Source organism: Haematobia irritans, chromosome 5 (genome assembly GCF_050003625.1).
Source record: "Haematobia irritans isolate KBUSLIRL chromosome 5, ASM5000362v1, whole genome shotgun sequence".
In the NCBI taxonomy this organism is placed as follows: Eukaryota; Metazoa; Arthropoda; class Insecta; order Diptera; family Muscidae; genus Haematobia; species Haematobia irritans.
The window spans coordinates 52,261,938-52,276,775 of record NC_134401.1 but is presented as its reverse complement, the minus strand read 5'-3'; the positions used below and the strand labels follow the sequence as shown (position 1 = coordinate 52,276,775).

The window sequence follows — 14,838 nt, the reverse complement described above, 5'->3', positions numbered from 1 at the left end:
AAACCAACGGGAAATGGAAGTAGAAATCTAGATCTACTCAAAAACACAAACCTTGTGTTTCAGACCCGTTGGGGACCCGAGATATTGTCCACTTTGTGTTATGGGCCACTCATCCTGGAAAGAAATTTTCAAATTTCATCCAAATGGAAATATGTGGGCTGACAAATCCAACGGGAAATGGAAGTAGAAATCTAGATCTACTCAAAAACACAAACCTTGTGTTCCAGACCCGCTGGGGAGCCGAGATATTGGCCACTTTGTGTTATGGGCCACTCATCCTGGAAAGAAATTTTCAAATTTCATCCAAATGGAAATATGTGGGCTGACAAAACCAACGGGAAATGGAAGTAGAAATCTAGATCTACTCAAAAACACAAACCTTGTGTTCCAGACCCGCTGGGGAGCCGAGATATTGGCCACTTTGTGTTATGGGCCACTCATCCTGGAGAGAAATTTTCAAATTTCATCCAAATGGAAATATGTGGGCTGACAAATCCAACGGGAAATGGAAGTAGAAATCTAGATCTACTCAAAAACACAAACCTTGTGTTCCAGACCCGCTGGGGAGCCGAGATATTGGCCACTTTGTGTTAACACAAAGTGGCCAATATCTCGGCTCCCCAGCGGGTCTGGAACACAAGGTTTGTGTTTTTGAGTAGATCTAGATTTCTACTTCCATTTCCCGTTGGTTTTGTCAGCCCACATATTTCCATTTGGATGAGATTTGAAAATTTCTCTCCAGGATGAGTGGCCCATAACACAAAGTGGCCAATATCTCGGCTCCCCAGCGGGTCTGGAACACATGAGTTATGTGCTTGAGTAGATCTCGATTTCTACTTCCATTCCCCGTAGGTTTTGACAGCCCACATATTTCCATTTGGATGAAATTTGAAAATTTCTTTCCAGGATGAGTGGCCCATAACACAAAGTGGCCAATATCTCGGCTCCCCAGCGGGTCTGGAACACAAGGTTTGTGTTTTTGAGTAGATCTAGATTTCTACTTCCATTTCCCGTTGGTTTTGTCAGCCCACATATTTCCATTTGGATGAAATTTGAAAATTTCTCTCCAGGATGAGTGGCCCATAACACAAAGTGGCCAATATCTCGGCTCCCCAGCGGGTCTGGAACACAAGGTTTGTGTTTTTGAGTAGATCTAGATTTCTACTTCCATTTCCCGTTGGTTTTGTCAGCCCACATATTTCCATTTGGATGAAATTTGAAAATTTCTTTCCAGGATGAGTGGCCCATAACACAAAGTGGACAATATCTCGGGTCCCCAGCGGGTCTGGAACACAAGGTTTGTGTTTTTGAGTAGATCTAGATTTCTACTTCCATTTCCCGTTGGTTTTGTCAGCCCACATATTTCCATTTGGATGAAATTTGAAAATTTCTTTCCAGGATGAGTGGCCCATAACACAAAGTGGACAATATCTCGGGTCCCCAACGGGTCTGGAACACAAGGTTTGTGTTTTTGAGTAGATCCCGATTTCTACTTCCATTCCCCGTAGGTTTTGACAGCCCACATATTTCCATTTGGATTAAATTTGAAAATTTCTCTCCAGGATGAGTGGCCCATAACACAAAGTGGCCAATATCTCGGCTCCCCAGCGGGTCTGGAACACAAGGTTTGTGTTTTTGAGTAGATCTAGATTTCTACTTCCATTTCCCGTTGGATTTGTCAGCCCACATATTTCCATTTGGATGAAATTTGAAAATTTCTCTCCAGGATGAGTGGCCCATAACACAAAGTGGCCAATATCTCGGCTCCCCAGCGGGTCTGGAACACAAGGTTTGTGTTTTTGAGTAGATCTAGATTTCTACTTCCATTTCCCGTTGGTTTTGTCAGCCCACATATTTCCATTTGGATGAGATTTGAAAATTTCTCTCCAGGATGAGTGGCCCATAACACAAAGTGGCCAATATCTCGGCTCCCCAGCGGGTCTGGAACACATGAGTTATGTGCTTGAGTAGATCTCGATTTCTACTTCCATTCCCCGTAGGTTTTGACAGCCCACATATTTCCATTTGGATGAAATTTGAAAATTTCTTTCCAGGATGAGTGGCCCATAACACAAAGTGGCCAATATCTCGGCTCCCCAGCGGGTCTGGAACACAAGGTTTGTGTTTTTGAGTAGATCCCGATTTCTACTTCCATTCCCCGTAGGTTTTGACAGCCCACATATTTCCATTTGGATGAAATTTGAAAATTTCTTTCCAGGATGAGTGGCCCATAACACAAAGTGGCCAATATCTCGGCTCCCCAGCGGGTCTGGAACACAAGGTTTGTGTTTTTGAGTAGATCTAGATTTCTACTTCCATTTCCCGTTGGTTTTGTCTGCCCACATATTTCCATTTGGATGAAATTTGAAAATTTCTCTCCAGGATGAGTGGCCCATAACACAAAGTGGCCAATATCTCGGCTCCCCAGCGGGTCTGGAACACAAGGTTTGTGTTTTTGAGTAGATCTAGATTTCTACTTCCATTTCCCGTTGGTTTTGTCAGCCCACATATTTCCATTTGGATGAGATTTGAAAATTTCTCTCCAGGATGAGTGGCCCATAACACAAAGTGGCCAATATCTCGGCTCCCCAGCGGGTCTGGAACACATGAGTTATGTGCTTGAGTAGATCTCGATTTCTACTTCCATTCCCCGTAGGTTTTGACAGCCCACATATTTCCATTTGGATGAAATTTGAAAATTTCTTTCCAGGATGAGTGGCCCATAACACAAAGTGGCCAATATCTCGGCTCCCCAGCGGGTCTGGAACACAAGGTTTGTGTTTTTGAGTAGATCTAGATTTCTACTTCCATTTCCCGTTGGTTTTGTCAGCCCACATATTTCCATTTGGATGAAATTTGAAAATTTCTTTCCAGGATGAGTGGCCCATAACACAAAGTGGCCAATATCTCGGCTCCCCAGCGGGTCTGGAACACAAGGTTTGTGTTTTTGAGTAGATCTAGATTTCTACTTCCATTTCCCGTTGGTTTTGTCAGCCCACATATTTCCATTTGGATGAAATTTGAAAATTTCTCTCCAGGATGAGTGGCCCATAACACAAAGTGGCCAATATCTCGGCTCCCCAGCGGGTCTGGAACACAAGGTTTGTGTTTTTGAGTAGATCTAGATTTCTACTTCCATTTCCCGTTGGTTTTGTCAGCCCACATATTTCCATTTGGATGAGATTTGAAAATTTCTCTCCAGGATGAGTGGCCCATAACACAAAGTGGCCAATATCTCGGCTCCCCAGCGGGTCTGGAACATATGAGTTATGTGCTTGAGTAGATCTCGATTTCTACTTCCATTCCCCGTAGGTTTTGACAGCCCACATATTTCCATTTGGATGAAATTTGAAAATTTCTTTCCAGGATGAGTGGCCCATAACACAAAGTGGCCAATATCTCGGCTCCCCAGCGGGTCTGGAACACAAGGTTTGTGTTTTTGAGTAGATCTAGATTTCTACTTCCATTTCCCGTTGGTTTTGTCAGCCCACATATTTCCATTTGGATGAAATTTGAAAATTTCTCTCCAGGATGAGTGGCCCATAACACAAAGTGGCCAATATCTCGGCTCCCCAGCGGGTCTGGAACACAAGGTTTGTGTTTTTGAGTAGATCTAGATTTCTACTTCCATTTCCCGTTGGTTTTGTCAGCCCACATATTTCCATTTGGATGAAATTTGAAAATTTCTTTCCAGGATGAGTGGCCCATAACACAAAGTGGACAATATCTCGGGTCCCCAGCGGGTCTGGAACACAAGGTTTGTGTTTTTGAGTAGATCTAGATTTCTACTTCCATTTCCCGTTGGTTTTGTCAGCCCACATATTTCCATTTGGATGAAATTTGAAAATTTCTTTCCAGGATGAGTGGCCCATAACACAAAGTGGACAATATCTCGGGTCCCCAACGGGTCTGGAACACAAGGTTTGTGTTTTTGAGTAGATCTCGGTTTCTACTTCCATTTCCCGTTGGTTTTGTCAGCCCACATATTTCCATTTGGATGAAATTTGAAAATTTCTCTCCAGGATGAGTGGACCATAACACAAAGTGGCCAATATCTCGGCTCCCCAGCGGGTCTGGAACACAAGGTTTGTGTTTTTGAGTAGATCTAGATTTCTACTTCCATTTCCCGTTGGTTTTGTCAGCCCACATATTTCCATTTGGATGAAATTTGAAAATTTCTCTCCAGGATGAGTGGCCCATAACACAAAGTGGCCAATATCTCGGCTCCCCAGCGGGTCTGGAACACATGAGTTATGTGCTTGAGTAGATCTCGATTTCTACTTCCATTCCCCGTAGGTTTTGACAGCCCACATATTTCCATTTGGATGAAATTTGAAAATTTCTTTCCAGGATGAGTGGCCCATAACACAAAGTGGCCAATATCTCGGCTCCCCAGCGGGTCTGGAACACATGAGTTATGTGCTTGAGTAGATCTCGATTTCTACTTCCATTCCCCGTAGGTTTTGACAGCCCACATATTTCCATTTGGATGAAATTTGAAAATTTCTCTCCAGGATGAGTGGCCCATAACACAAAGTGGCCAATATCTCGGCTCCCCAGCGGGTCTGGAACACAAGGTTTGTGTTTTTGAGTAGATCCCGATTTCTACTTCCATTCCCCGTAGGTTTTGACAGCCCACATATTTCCATTTGGATTAAATTTGAAAATTTCTCTCCAGGATGAGTGGCCCATAACACAAAGTGGCCAATATCTCGGCTCCCCAACGGGTCTGGAACACAAGGTTTGTGTTTTTGAGTAGATCCCGGTTTCTACTTCCAGTCCCCGTAGGGTTTGACAGCCCACACTTGTTTGTTTGCTTTCTGAGACACAAGGTATAAAAGGTACTATATCTCCATACCAATGATTGTTATGGAGTATTGGAACACCTTTTTGGATAGAGTTCGACTTATATTATACAATTTGATATATTATCTTAACTAATTTGCGCGTTTTGTGCATTTTGTTACAATTATTTGTTGACCATAAATCCATTATAATGTAACTTTAGTTCCAAATTTGACATATAGGGGGCGCTCATTTTGTAATTTTATAACGAGATCCATTATAATTTATTTTCACACACATGGGCGTTTTCTATTCTCGAAAAATATGTTGCCTTTGTGTTACATCCAAATGATATTTCAAAGTTATTGCTAATTCATAATATTGTGGGGGATACAGGACCCAACAGCTATGACAGGGTCCTTCATATTTTGCGATCAATTTCGAGAATGTTGCACATTTTTTCCAATCGAAATCTCCATTAGATTATAAAGTACCGTTTTGGGAGCCACCTTGGTGCAATACACAAGGTCGTGGGTTCGATTCCTGCTTCGACCGAACACCAAAAAGTTTTTCAGCGGTGGATTATCCCACCTCAGTAATGCTGGTGACATTTCTGAGGGTTTCAAAGCTTCTCTAAGTTGTTTCACTGCAATAAAAAGGAGGTCCCTTGTCATTGAGCTTAACATGGAATCGGGCAGCACTCAGTGATAAGAGAGAAGTTCACCAATGTGGTATCACAATGGACTGAATAGTCTATGTGAGCCTGATACATCGGGCTGCCACCTAACCTAACCTAACTGTTTTTGGCTAACAAGTATACTTTTTTAAAGCTGATTTAGTACCATTTCACCAATGTGTGCCTCAAAATGCCTTCGTCCACAAATATCCCTAGTTTAAATGGAAATTCCTCCAAAAAATATTTCAACTTTATATTAAAAAATATACTTGATAAAAATTTAGAGGCTAAAACCTAGAACGTTGTTTAGGATGTCGAGGATACCCTGAAATTTCTCAAAACTACCTTCAAATCCCCAAGTCCACAACGCAAAAATATCGTCCTCATTCATGGGAAAATTCCCAATACTGAATATTCTGGCCTTAATTAAAAACAATTATGGCTAATTTCTTTTTTACTCATATCTATATGATTATTATTTAATCTTCTTAACGTTTTGACATTTGAATAAACTATTTATCTACCTACACACAAAAAATTATCACCAACATTTTTTCAATTAAGCACTTAATTGAATTTGGAAACGGATTCAATTAATATGTTAATTGATTCAATTAATTATTTAATCAAATCCGAATAAAAACCAATTAAAAAAATGATTGATATTTGTTACGTTTCCAATTAAAATATTAATTGATTCAATCAATTTGTTAATCAATTCGGAAATAATTTTAAATTACAAACGTGATTGAAATTTTTTCCGTTTCCAATTACACGTGTGATTGATCCAATCACCTTTGTGATTGAAATTGAATAATTTTGAGCAATGGAAAGAGCGAAAAGAGAACAAGAGAATGGGTATTTATTCAACAATGTATGATGGAGAGATCAGTCTGTGGAAGTAACTCGTAACGAACGGTTGGTTTTTTGTTTTTCGCGTAAATTGAAAAACATGATTGGCGACATTCTGTCTGCTGCATTCAATATGTGTGCATAAATATTTTGAACGCAACAACAAATCATAGCAAAGGGTTGAAATAAATAAAGTGTGCAACAACAAACGACCACGTGGTAAAGGTTTGAAAAAAATATATGAGAGAACGCATTTGAAATTACCTGTGTTTGTGTTTTGTGGTATTGTAAAAATGGAAAACAATCTACGTTTATTGAAGGTAAGAAATTGTGAAATATGTATACGGGTTTCCATTGAAGCCTGTTTACATTAAACGGACTAAAATAATATATTTTTTTTATTCATTTCTTTTAGCGACCAATTTTATTTTGTGAAATTGACCAATCACTTGACCATCAACTCCATCATTTTATCAAATATATAAGAAAATGTTTGCAACAAAAAAGTGGGTACAGTCTGGATCTTTTAAAATTATAAATTTTTTTCACTCTTAGTTTTCTTAAAACCAAGAGCGGTATGGGTTTGTTGGAAGATTCACCTTGAAGTTGGGAAGTGGCGTTGGCATTAAATTGCATTTTTGCTTTACCTGCCTTTTTCAGTTTGAACCCAAGTAGAGAGCAGTATATCTGATATATAAACTAATGAGCTGAATTATGTAATGGTAAAAAAGTTCTTTCTTTTGGATTTAAAAACATGAAAAATATCCGAAAATAATAAAAATATGTATTTTCCATTTATATTTTTTTCTATTTCCAGAATTTACGAAGTATCATCAATATAATACCAAATACTACACTGTTTTCCCATTATTTTTGTCTTTCATTGGTTCAAATTTTAATAGACGATTTCAATGTGTGGATTTTGGAAAGGAATTGTTACTAACATTAAATTACCGAGCTCCTTAATACACCTTTTTATGCTAAAAGACTACAACTACAAAAGAAGATTATAAATCTGTAACCTGGAACTAAGAATTGAACTTGATATTCTATGCAGGTAATGTTTAACAAAATTAATTTTTATTTGAACAAAATTAAATTCAAATTGTTCTAATTTAGCTTACAGGCTGCTGAATTATTGGAAATCTAGGCGCATCTACATATTAGAAGGAACATGCTAACATGGTTATTATTATAATGATTTATATAATTTATTTTTTCACCCTATAGTTGTTATTGATAGTAATTGTATTAGTAAGTTATGTTAGAACAAAACACAAATAACAAGAACCAAATTTATTTGTCTATTGCATAATTCAAAAAATAATAAAATATTGAATACGTTTTATAAGAAACACATATTTTCTTTTATTTCAAATAAAACTAAATACGATTTTGGGGTCGCAATATATAAATTTTTTGATCGAAATTTATAGCCAATTTCAATTAATTATTTAATTGAATGAGTCAAATAGTTGATTGATTTTTGTCGCGAAATTAATTAAAATTTTAATTGATTCAATTAAAACTGTGATTGAATTTTATGTTAAAAATCAATCACGTTTTTAATTGATTCAATCACACAATTAATTGATTCCGTGACAAAAGTCAATTAAATTTTTAATTGAAAATCGTGTTGGTTTTCAATCAAAATGGGTGATTGATACTATCATTTTCGTGATTGAAGACATTTCAATTAAAAAAATGATTGAATCCGCGATTTTCGTGATTGAAATCAAAAAATTTTTTTTTGTGTGTAGCTGTCTGTCTACCCATCTACCAACAGTTCTATAATTTCTATAGCCGTTATTCTCATTCCCATAATTATTCATTCATGCATTCACTACATATTTGTTGTTATTGGAGAGGAGATTCTTATAAGTATTGAGAAAAAGTCGTTAACAAACAGCTTTATAACAGCTGAGTGTTAGAACAACAACTGTCTAGCTTTCCTTTTCTATTAAGTCTATCCTTTCTCTTTCCGGCCTTCAGAGAGAAAGGTTTTTCTATTTGATTTTGGTTTCTTTTCTCTAATCATCCAAAATATTTATGGATACATTTCGTGTTTACCCGCAGTTTTGTAAATAATGGAAACAAGCATCATCTATGCAAACGCACACACACACACATTCACTCATATTGGGATTCATACACACTCCTCATCCGTTCATAGAATGGTAATAAAAACAACAACATCGACATACTTGGGCGCACACAAAACATGACACAATAACAATATCAAAATCACCAAACCGAAAAACAGAAACATTTCATATACACTTTGTTATTTTATTAGTTTGTTGTTTTTTTTCTTCTTCTTCTTCTTCATCTCCTTTGGCTTCCACGAGCTCTTCTATTTATTTGAAACAGTATTTCTTACTGTTTTTGTTGTTGTTGTTGCTGCTGTAGTCATTCTTCAAAGTGTTGGCATAGTTGTTGTTGTGGTTGTTGCTGCTGTTAGTGCTTAGCGTGCGGCAAAATATAGGTTTTTGTTCGTCGTTATGGTTTGTTTTGGCAATTTAGTTCATGGAGTCGTCGTTAGAAGTCTCGACTTGGTTAGGAGAGTGAGTTTGAGTGTATGTCAGTATATGGGCTTATAGAGTGTGTGTGTGGGTTTGTATGTTTTCTGTTTGAAGAGCATGATAATAAATTCACTGGTGCGGTTGTGATTGCTGTGGTGTTGTTTTTGTTGGCATTTTAATTTCTGCAATTTGTGCGACCCTACTGTTGCTGTTGCTGTTATTTCTCTTTCACTCCCCTCCCCCCGCTGGTTTTTTTCGCTTTCCGGCTTTTGACGATGATGATGATGATGATGGCGTTGAGGGAGAGATGAGTACTCTTGAAATGTCAATAAACTCGTTCATATTTATTTTTGTTTTAAATAATTTTCATACCTATTTATTTAATGAGACTTTTATGCAAACCTTTAATACAAAACAATTGTTCATTTAATTTTTATTCTGCCAAAACAATTTGTGTGTATATGCTAAATAGGATTTAATTAAATTTAACATTTTAAGCCAATTCATTTATTTAGCATCAAAGAGAGGCCTACAATTAAAATGTGTTATAATTAAATTTGTTATTATTTTATTTTGCAATATAAATGAGTTGTATAGGGAATAATTTTCGACAATAATGAGAACATTTAATTCAAACAATAATTTTTATGGGTAATATAAATAAGTCGGAAATAAATATGAGCTACAAAGAGAGAGAGAGACAGAAAATATAATTTTTGAGAGATATGAAATCTCTCTAAATATTTCAAAATTCTCTTTTTATAGACTGGTAGAAAATTTCGTAATATTGACGAAATTGAAATTAAGTCAATGAAATAATTTCGCAAATACAGGGTAGCTTACACAATGTCTTACAAAATTCTAAAAATTTCAGTAAAATGAAGAAATAATCCAAAGTGGAAAAGGTCGACCATTTAACTTTTTTAAAATTGGGAAAAGTCAAAAGATCAGCATCGAGCGAAAAGATCCAAAAAACCAGTGCCCGATCAAGCTTTTCCTTGTCCAATGCGACCATTTTGATGGTGGCCGAGCGGGAGTTTATAGATTGTATAGATTTTAAAACACCTTAATAAATATGTTGTGTCCTCTTATCAAATCTGTTTATTTATCAAACATCGTACTGCAATGCATTTTCCTCTGTTGCTTTGGTTTGGTCATTGTCATTATCTCGCCATTTGAACACGTGAATGTGACATTTTTCTATTTCCGATTTATAATCAACAACGAAAGCTATTTTTTGCTTTGATTTAATAACCTTAAGAGTTAATCTAATTTTATAGATTAAACTCATATTGGTTTTCCTTTATTTCAATTTTTATTTGTTGTCGTGAAAATGATAATAGGGGGTCATATTGACGATGACTCCAATAAATGGTCTATAAACTATAATTGAAATATAGATTGTATTTTATTACAAAACCAATACGAATAGCGTTCGAACAGATCGATAGGGTAGATGACTAGGAACACTGAAAAAATATTGTCTTTTGAATGATTATGTAACATATATATTTTAGGGCATACCATTATGACAATATTAGAAAAAGTAAAAACAATTAATTCATATATGAAACTATTTTTTATAAAATATAATAAAATATTTTTAGGATTAAAAATTATTGAATTTTTGCAACATATATAAAAAGTTTTTTTTTTTTTTTATAAAATATAATAAAATATTTTTAGGATTAAAAATTATTGAATTTTTGCAACAATTGTTTACAAACGCAATTTTTTCATACTATTTTATGTTTTGTTTTTCTCATTTCAGACTAATCAAATTCCCGAAAGTGATCGTAATTATTGCCTAAGAAAAAAACCCTCCTCTGCCGTTGAACGTACTAAATTTGTGTGTTATACATGTGGAACCGATGCACCTTCCTCACAATTAAGACTGGTCTATTGTTGTCCCAATGCGGAACGTGAACCCTATTATCCATTTATTAAAACAATGACGGCCTATAAAAATGCTAGTCCCATTAGTCCACAAGGTAGGAGTTTTAAGAAATTTTTAGCAACAATACAATAAAATATAAAAAAAAGTAAAAATAAGAACAAAAACTAAAGAAACTAAGTGAAATATTAAACATAAAAAATAAACCTTTTTTATTGCATTCGACCAGTATTTAGATTTTTCTTTATTAAAATTAACTAAAAACGTTACAGACGTAAAATTAAAAAAAAATAAAATAAAAAAGAACTAAAAATGAAAAATGAAACAACTTAGATAATAATTAAACAGAATAATTCAAAAATTAAATTCTAAAATAATTTATGGTATTGAAATTAAAAAACAACTATAGTTAATACTAAAAATATATACTAGCACTAATCTTATTATCCAAGTTAGGATTTTTAAATATGACCAAAAGCAAACAAATCTAAAAACTAAAATAAAATGTGATAAGAAAAATGAAATAAAAGAAATGAAACCTTAAAATAAAACCAATTTATCAAATAATATAAAACAAATAAATAAATAAAGAAAATGAAAACTAAATAATATAAATAAACAAATAGAAATTAAGCAAAATTATTTAAAAAAAAATTAAAGACATAAACTAAAAATTAAAAAAAAAAAAAATAAATTTGATAAAAAATAATTGGAAATTAAATAAAGAAAAAAAATTAAAAATTTATTAAAAAATTTAATTGAAAATTTATGATATTGAAATTCAAAACAATAAGAAAAGTTCTAGGTCAAAAACCTTCGCTGTTAGCACCTAATTTTTTTATATTTATATATCATAATATATTATGGTTGTAAATCTTTTAACAAATAAATAAGAAATACTATAAAACAAAATAAAATCAAAAGCAAAAAAACAAAAAAACAATTAAAGAATTAAAATAAAAAAAATAAGATAAAAATTTAATAACAATAATGTATGGTATTGATATTATTAACCAAAAATAATAATGCAAACTAATATAAAAAAATTAAAGACGTAAAATAAAAATAGAAATAAATTAAAACTTTAATAAATATAATGTATGCCATTGAAATTAAAAGCAATAAGAAACCCTATAATAAATGCCACTAAGGTTAGTCTACAAGGATTTTTTTTTTAAATGTATCCACAAATCTAACAAATATTATAAAAAATTAAATAAACAAAATGAAAAAACAAACAATGAGGGAAAAAACAAATGAAACAAAATTTTATAAAAAAAAAATTAAATAAACACAATAAAAAAAAAAACAAAGAAGAAAAGAGAACAGCAGAAAAATTATAACATAAAAAAATCAATAAAAAATTAAATTAAATAATTAAAAAAATTAAAAAAGAAGTGACATAAATTACAAATTTAATAAAAATAATGTATGATATTGAAATTAATAACTAGAAAATAAAATTAAAACAAAAAACAAAATTTGGCCCAAAATAATATAAAACAAGTAAGGAAAGTCTAAAGTCGGGCGGGGCCGACTATATTATACCCTGCACCACTTTGTAGATCTAAATTTTCGATACCATATCACATCCCTCAAATGTGTTGGGGGCTATATGTAAAGGTTTGTCCCAAATACATACATTTAAATATCACTCGGACAGAATTCGATAGACTTCTACAAAATCTATAGACTCAAAATTAAGTCGGCTAATGCACTACACGCAGAGAAGGAATATGATCACCTCAAACATGTTTCAAGAGCAAAATGTTATTTTTGTATGGTAACCATGTAACATGTTTGTCGCTAAAATGTTATTTTCTCGTCAAATATAACCTGCTTGTCGAAATCAGATACATGATTTCCGAGAAAATAACTTGGTTGCGAAAACCATGTTACATGGTCACCACCCAAAAATAACATTTTGCTCTTAAAACATGTTTGAGGTGATTATATTCCTTCTCTGGGTGTAGGGTGGAACACAATGTTAGTAAAAAAATATGGGAAACGTTTAAATCTGAAGCAATTTTAAGGAAACCTCGAAAAAGTTTATTTATGATTTATCGCTCGATATATATGTATTAGAAGTTTTGGAAAATTAGAGTCATTTTTACAACTTTTCGACTAAGCAGTGGCGATTTTACAAGGAAAATGTTGGTATTTTGACCATTTTTGTCGAAATCAGAAAAACATATATATGGGAGCTATATCTAAATCTGAATCGATTTCAACTAAATTTGGCACGCATAGCAACAATGCTTATTCTACTCTCTGTGCAAAATTTCAACTACATCGGAGTAAAAAATTGGCCTCTGTGGTCATATGAGTGTAAATCGGGTAAAAGCTATATATGGGAGCTATATCTAAATCTGAACCGATTTCAACCAAATTTGGCACGCGTAACAACAATGCTAATTCTACTCCCTGTGCAAAATTTCAACTAAATCGGAGTTAAAAATTGGCCTCTGTGGTCATATGAGTGTAAATCGGGCGAAAGCTATATATGGGAAATATATCTAAATCTGAACCGATTTCAACCAAATTTGGCACGCATAGCTATAATGCTAATTCTACTCCCTGTGCAAAATTTTAACTAAATCGGACCAAAAAATTGGCCTCTGTGGTCATATGAGTGTAAATCGGCCGAAAGCTATATATTGGAGCTATATCTAAATCTGAACCGATTTCCACCAAATTTTGCAAGCATAGCTACAATGCTAATTCTACTCCCTGTGCAAAATTTCAACTAAATCGGAGCAAAAAATTAGCCTCTGTGGTCATATGAGTGTAAATCGGGCGAAAGCTATATATGGGAGCTATATCTAAATCTGAACCGATGTCAATCAAATTTGGCACACATAGCTACAATGCTAATTCTATTCCCTGTGCACAATTTCAACCAAATTGGGGTAAAACTCTGGCTTCTGGGACCGTATTAGTCAATATCGGGCGAAAGATATATATGGGAGCTATATCTAAATCTGAACCGATTTCAATAAAATTTGGCACACGTGACTATAGTACTAATAGTTTTTCTTGTGCAAAATTTTAAGTAAATTAGGGTAAAACTCTGGCTTCTGGGGCCATATAAGTCCATATCGGGCGAAATATATATGTGGGAGCTATATCTAAATCTGAACCGATTTCTTCCAAAATCAATAGGGATCTATTCTGAGCCAAAACACATACTTGTGCCAAATTTGAATTCGATTGGACTAAAACTGCGACCTAGACTTTGATTACAAAAATGTGTTCACGGACAGACGGACATGGCTATATCGACGCAGGAGCCCACCCTGAGCATTTTTGCCAAAGACACCATGTGTCTATCTCGTCTCCTTCTGGGTGTTGCAAACATATGCACTAACTTATAATACCCTGTTCCACAGTGTGGAGCAGGGTATAAAAATTAAAGATGTAAACTAAAAGTGAATTAAAAATTTAATAAATATAACGTATGACCTTGATATTCATAAATCATTTCATTATAACGTATGATATTAAAATTAAAAGCAATAAAAAAATTACAATAAATGCCAAAAACAAATCTAAATATTATTATAAAAAAATAAATATATAAAAATGAAAAAAGAACAAAGAAGGAAAAAAATAGAAACATTAAATCTTGAGCTTGAAAAATGATAAAATAATGTAAATTAAAAAAATTAATAAAAATTTAAATGGAATAATTCAAAAATATAAAATAAAATAATAATAATTTGTGATACTAAAATTATAAAATAAAACAATTAAAAACGTACAATAAAAAAAGTTAAAATTTTTATAAATATTAATGATTAAAATTAAAAACTAAAATAAAAATAAAACAAACATATTAAATAAAAATAAAAAATATATAATAATAAAATTAAAAACTATAATGAATGGTAGAAATAACACTAATGTTATTTCACAAAAATGCATAAACAAATCTAAAAAAAAAATAAGTAGAAAAAAGTAGGACAAAATAGAAAAATAAAACCACGATCTTGAAAATAAATCCAATTTCTAAAATGAGCATTTTATTCTCAATGACTTGTAATGAAACATTAAATCTTGAGCTTGAAAAATGATAAAATAATGTAAATTAAAAAAATTAATAAAAATTT

At 33.3% G+C, this 14,838-nt stretch overlaps 1 protein-coding gene and 1 long non-coding RNA gene across 3 annotated transcripts in view; both read left to right on the top strand.

Annotated features, from left to right (window-relative positions):
- px (MAP7 domain-containg protein plexus) overlaps positions 1-14,838 on the top strand; it is a 220,091-nt gene that overhangs the window by 55,646 nt on the left and 149,607 nt on the right. For both annotated transcript variants that reach the window (XM_075309089.1, XM_075309090.1), the window contains one exon: positions 10,607-10,826. In XM_075309089.1, the coding sequence (XP_075165204.1) occupies positions 10,607-10,826 (220 nt within the window). The remainder of the gene's footprint in view (positions 1-10,606; positions 10,827-14,838) is intronic.
- LOC142241947 (uncharacterized) lies at positions 6,843-7,539 on the top strand. Its single transcript, XR_012723882.1, has 3 exons — positions 6,843-7,035; positions 7,131-7,370; positions 7,433-7,539. It is a non-coding gene; the product is annotated as an uncharacterized LOC142241947 (long non-coding RNA).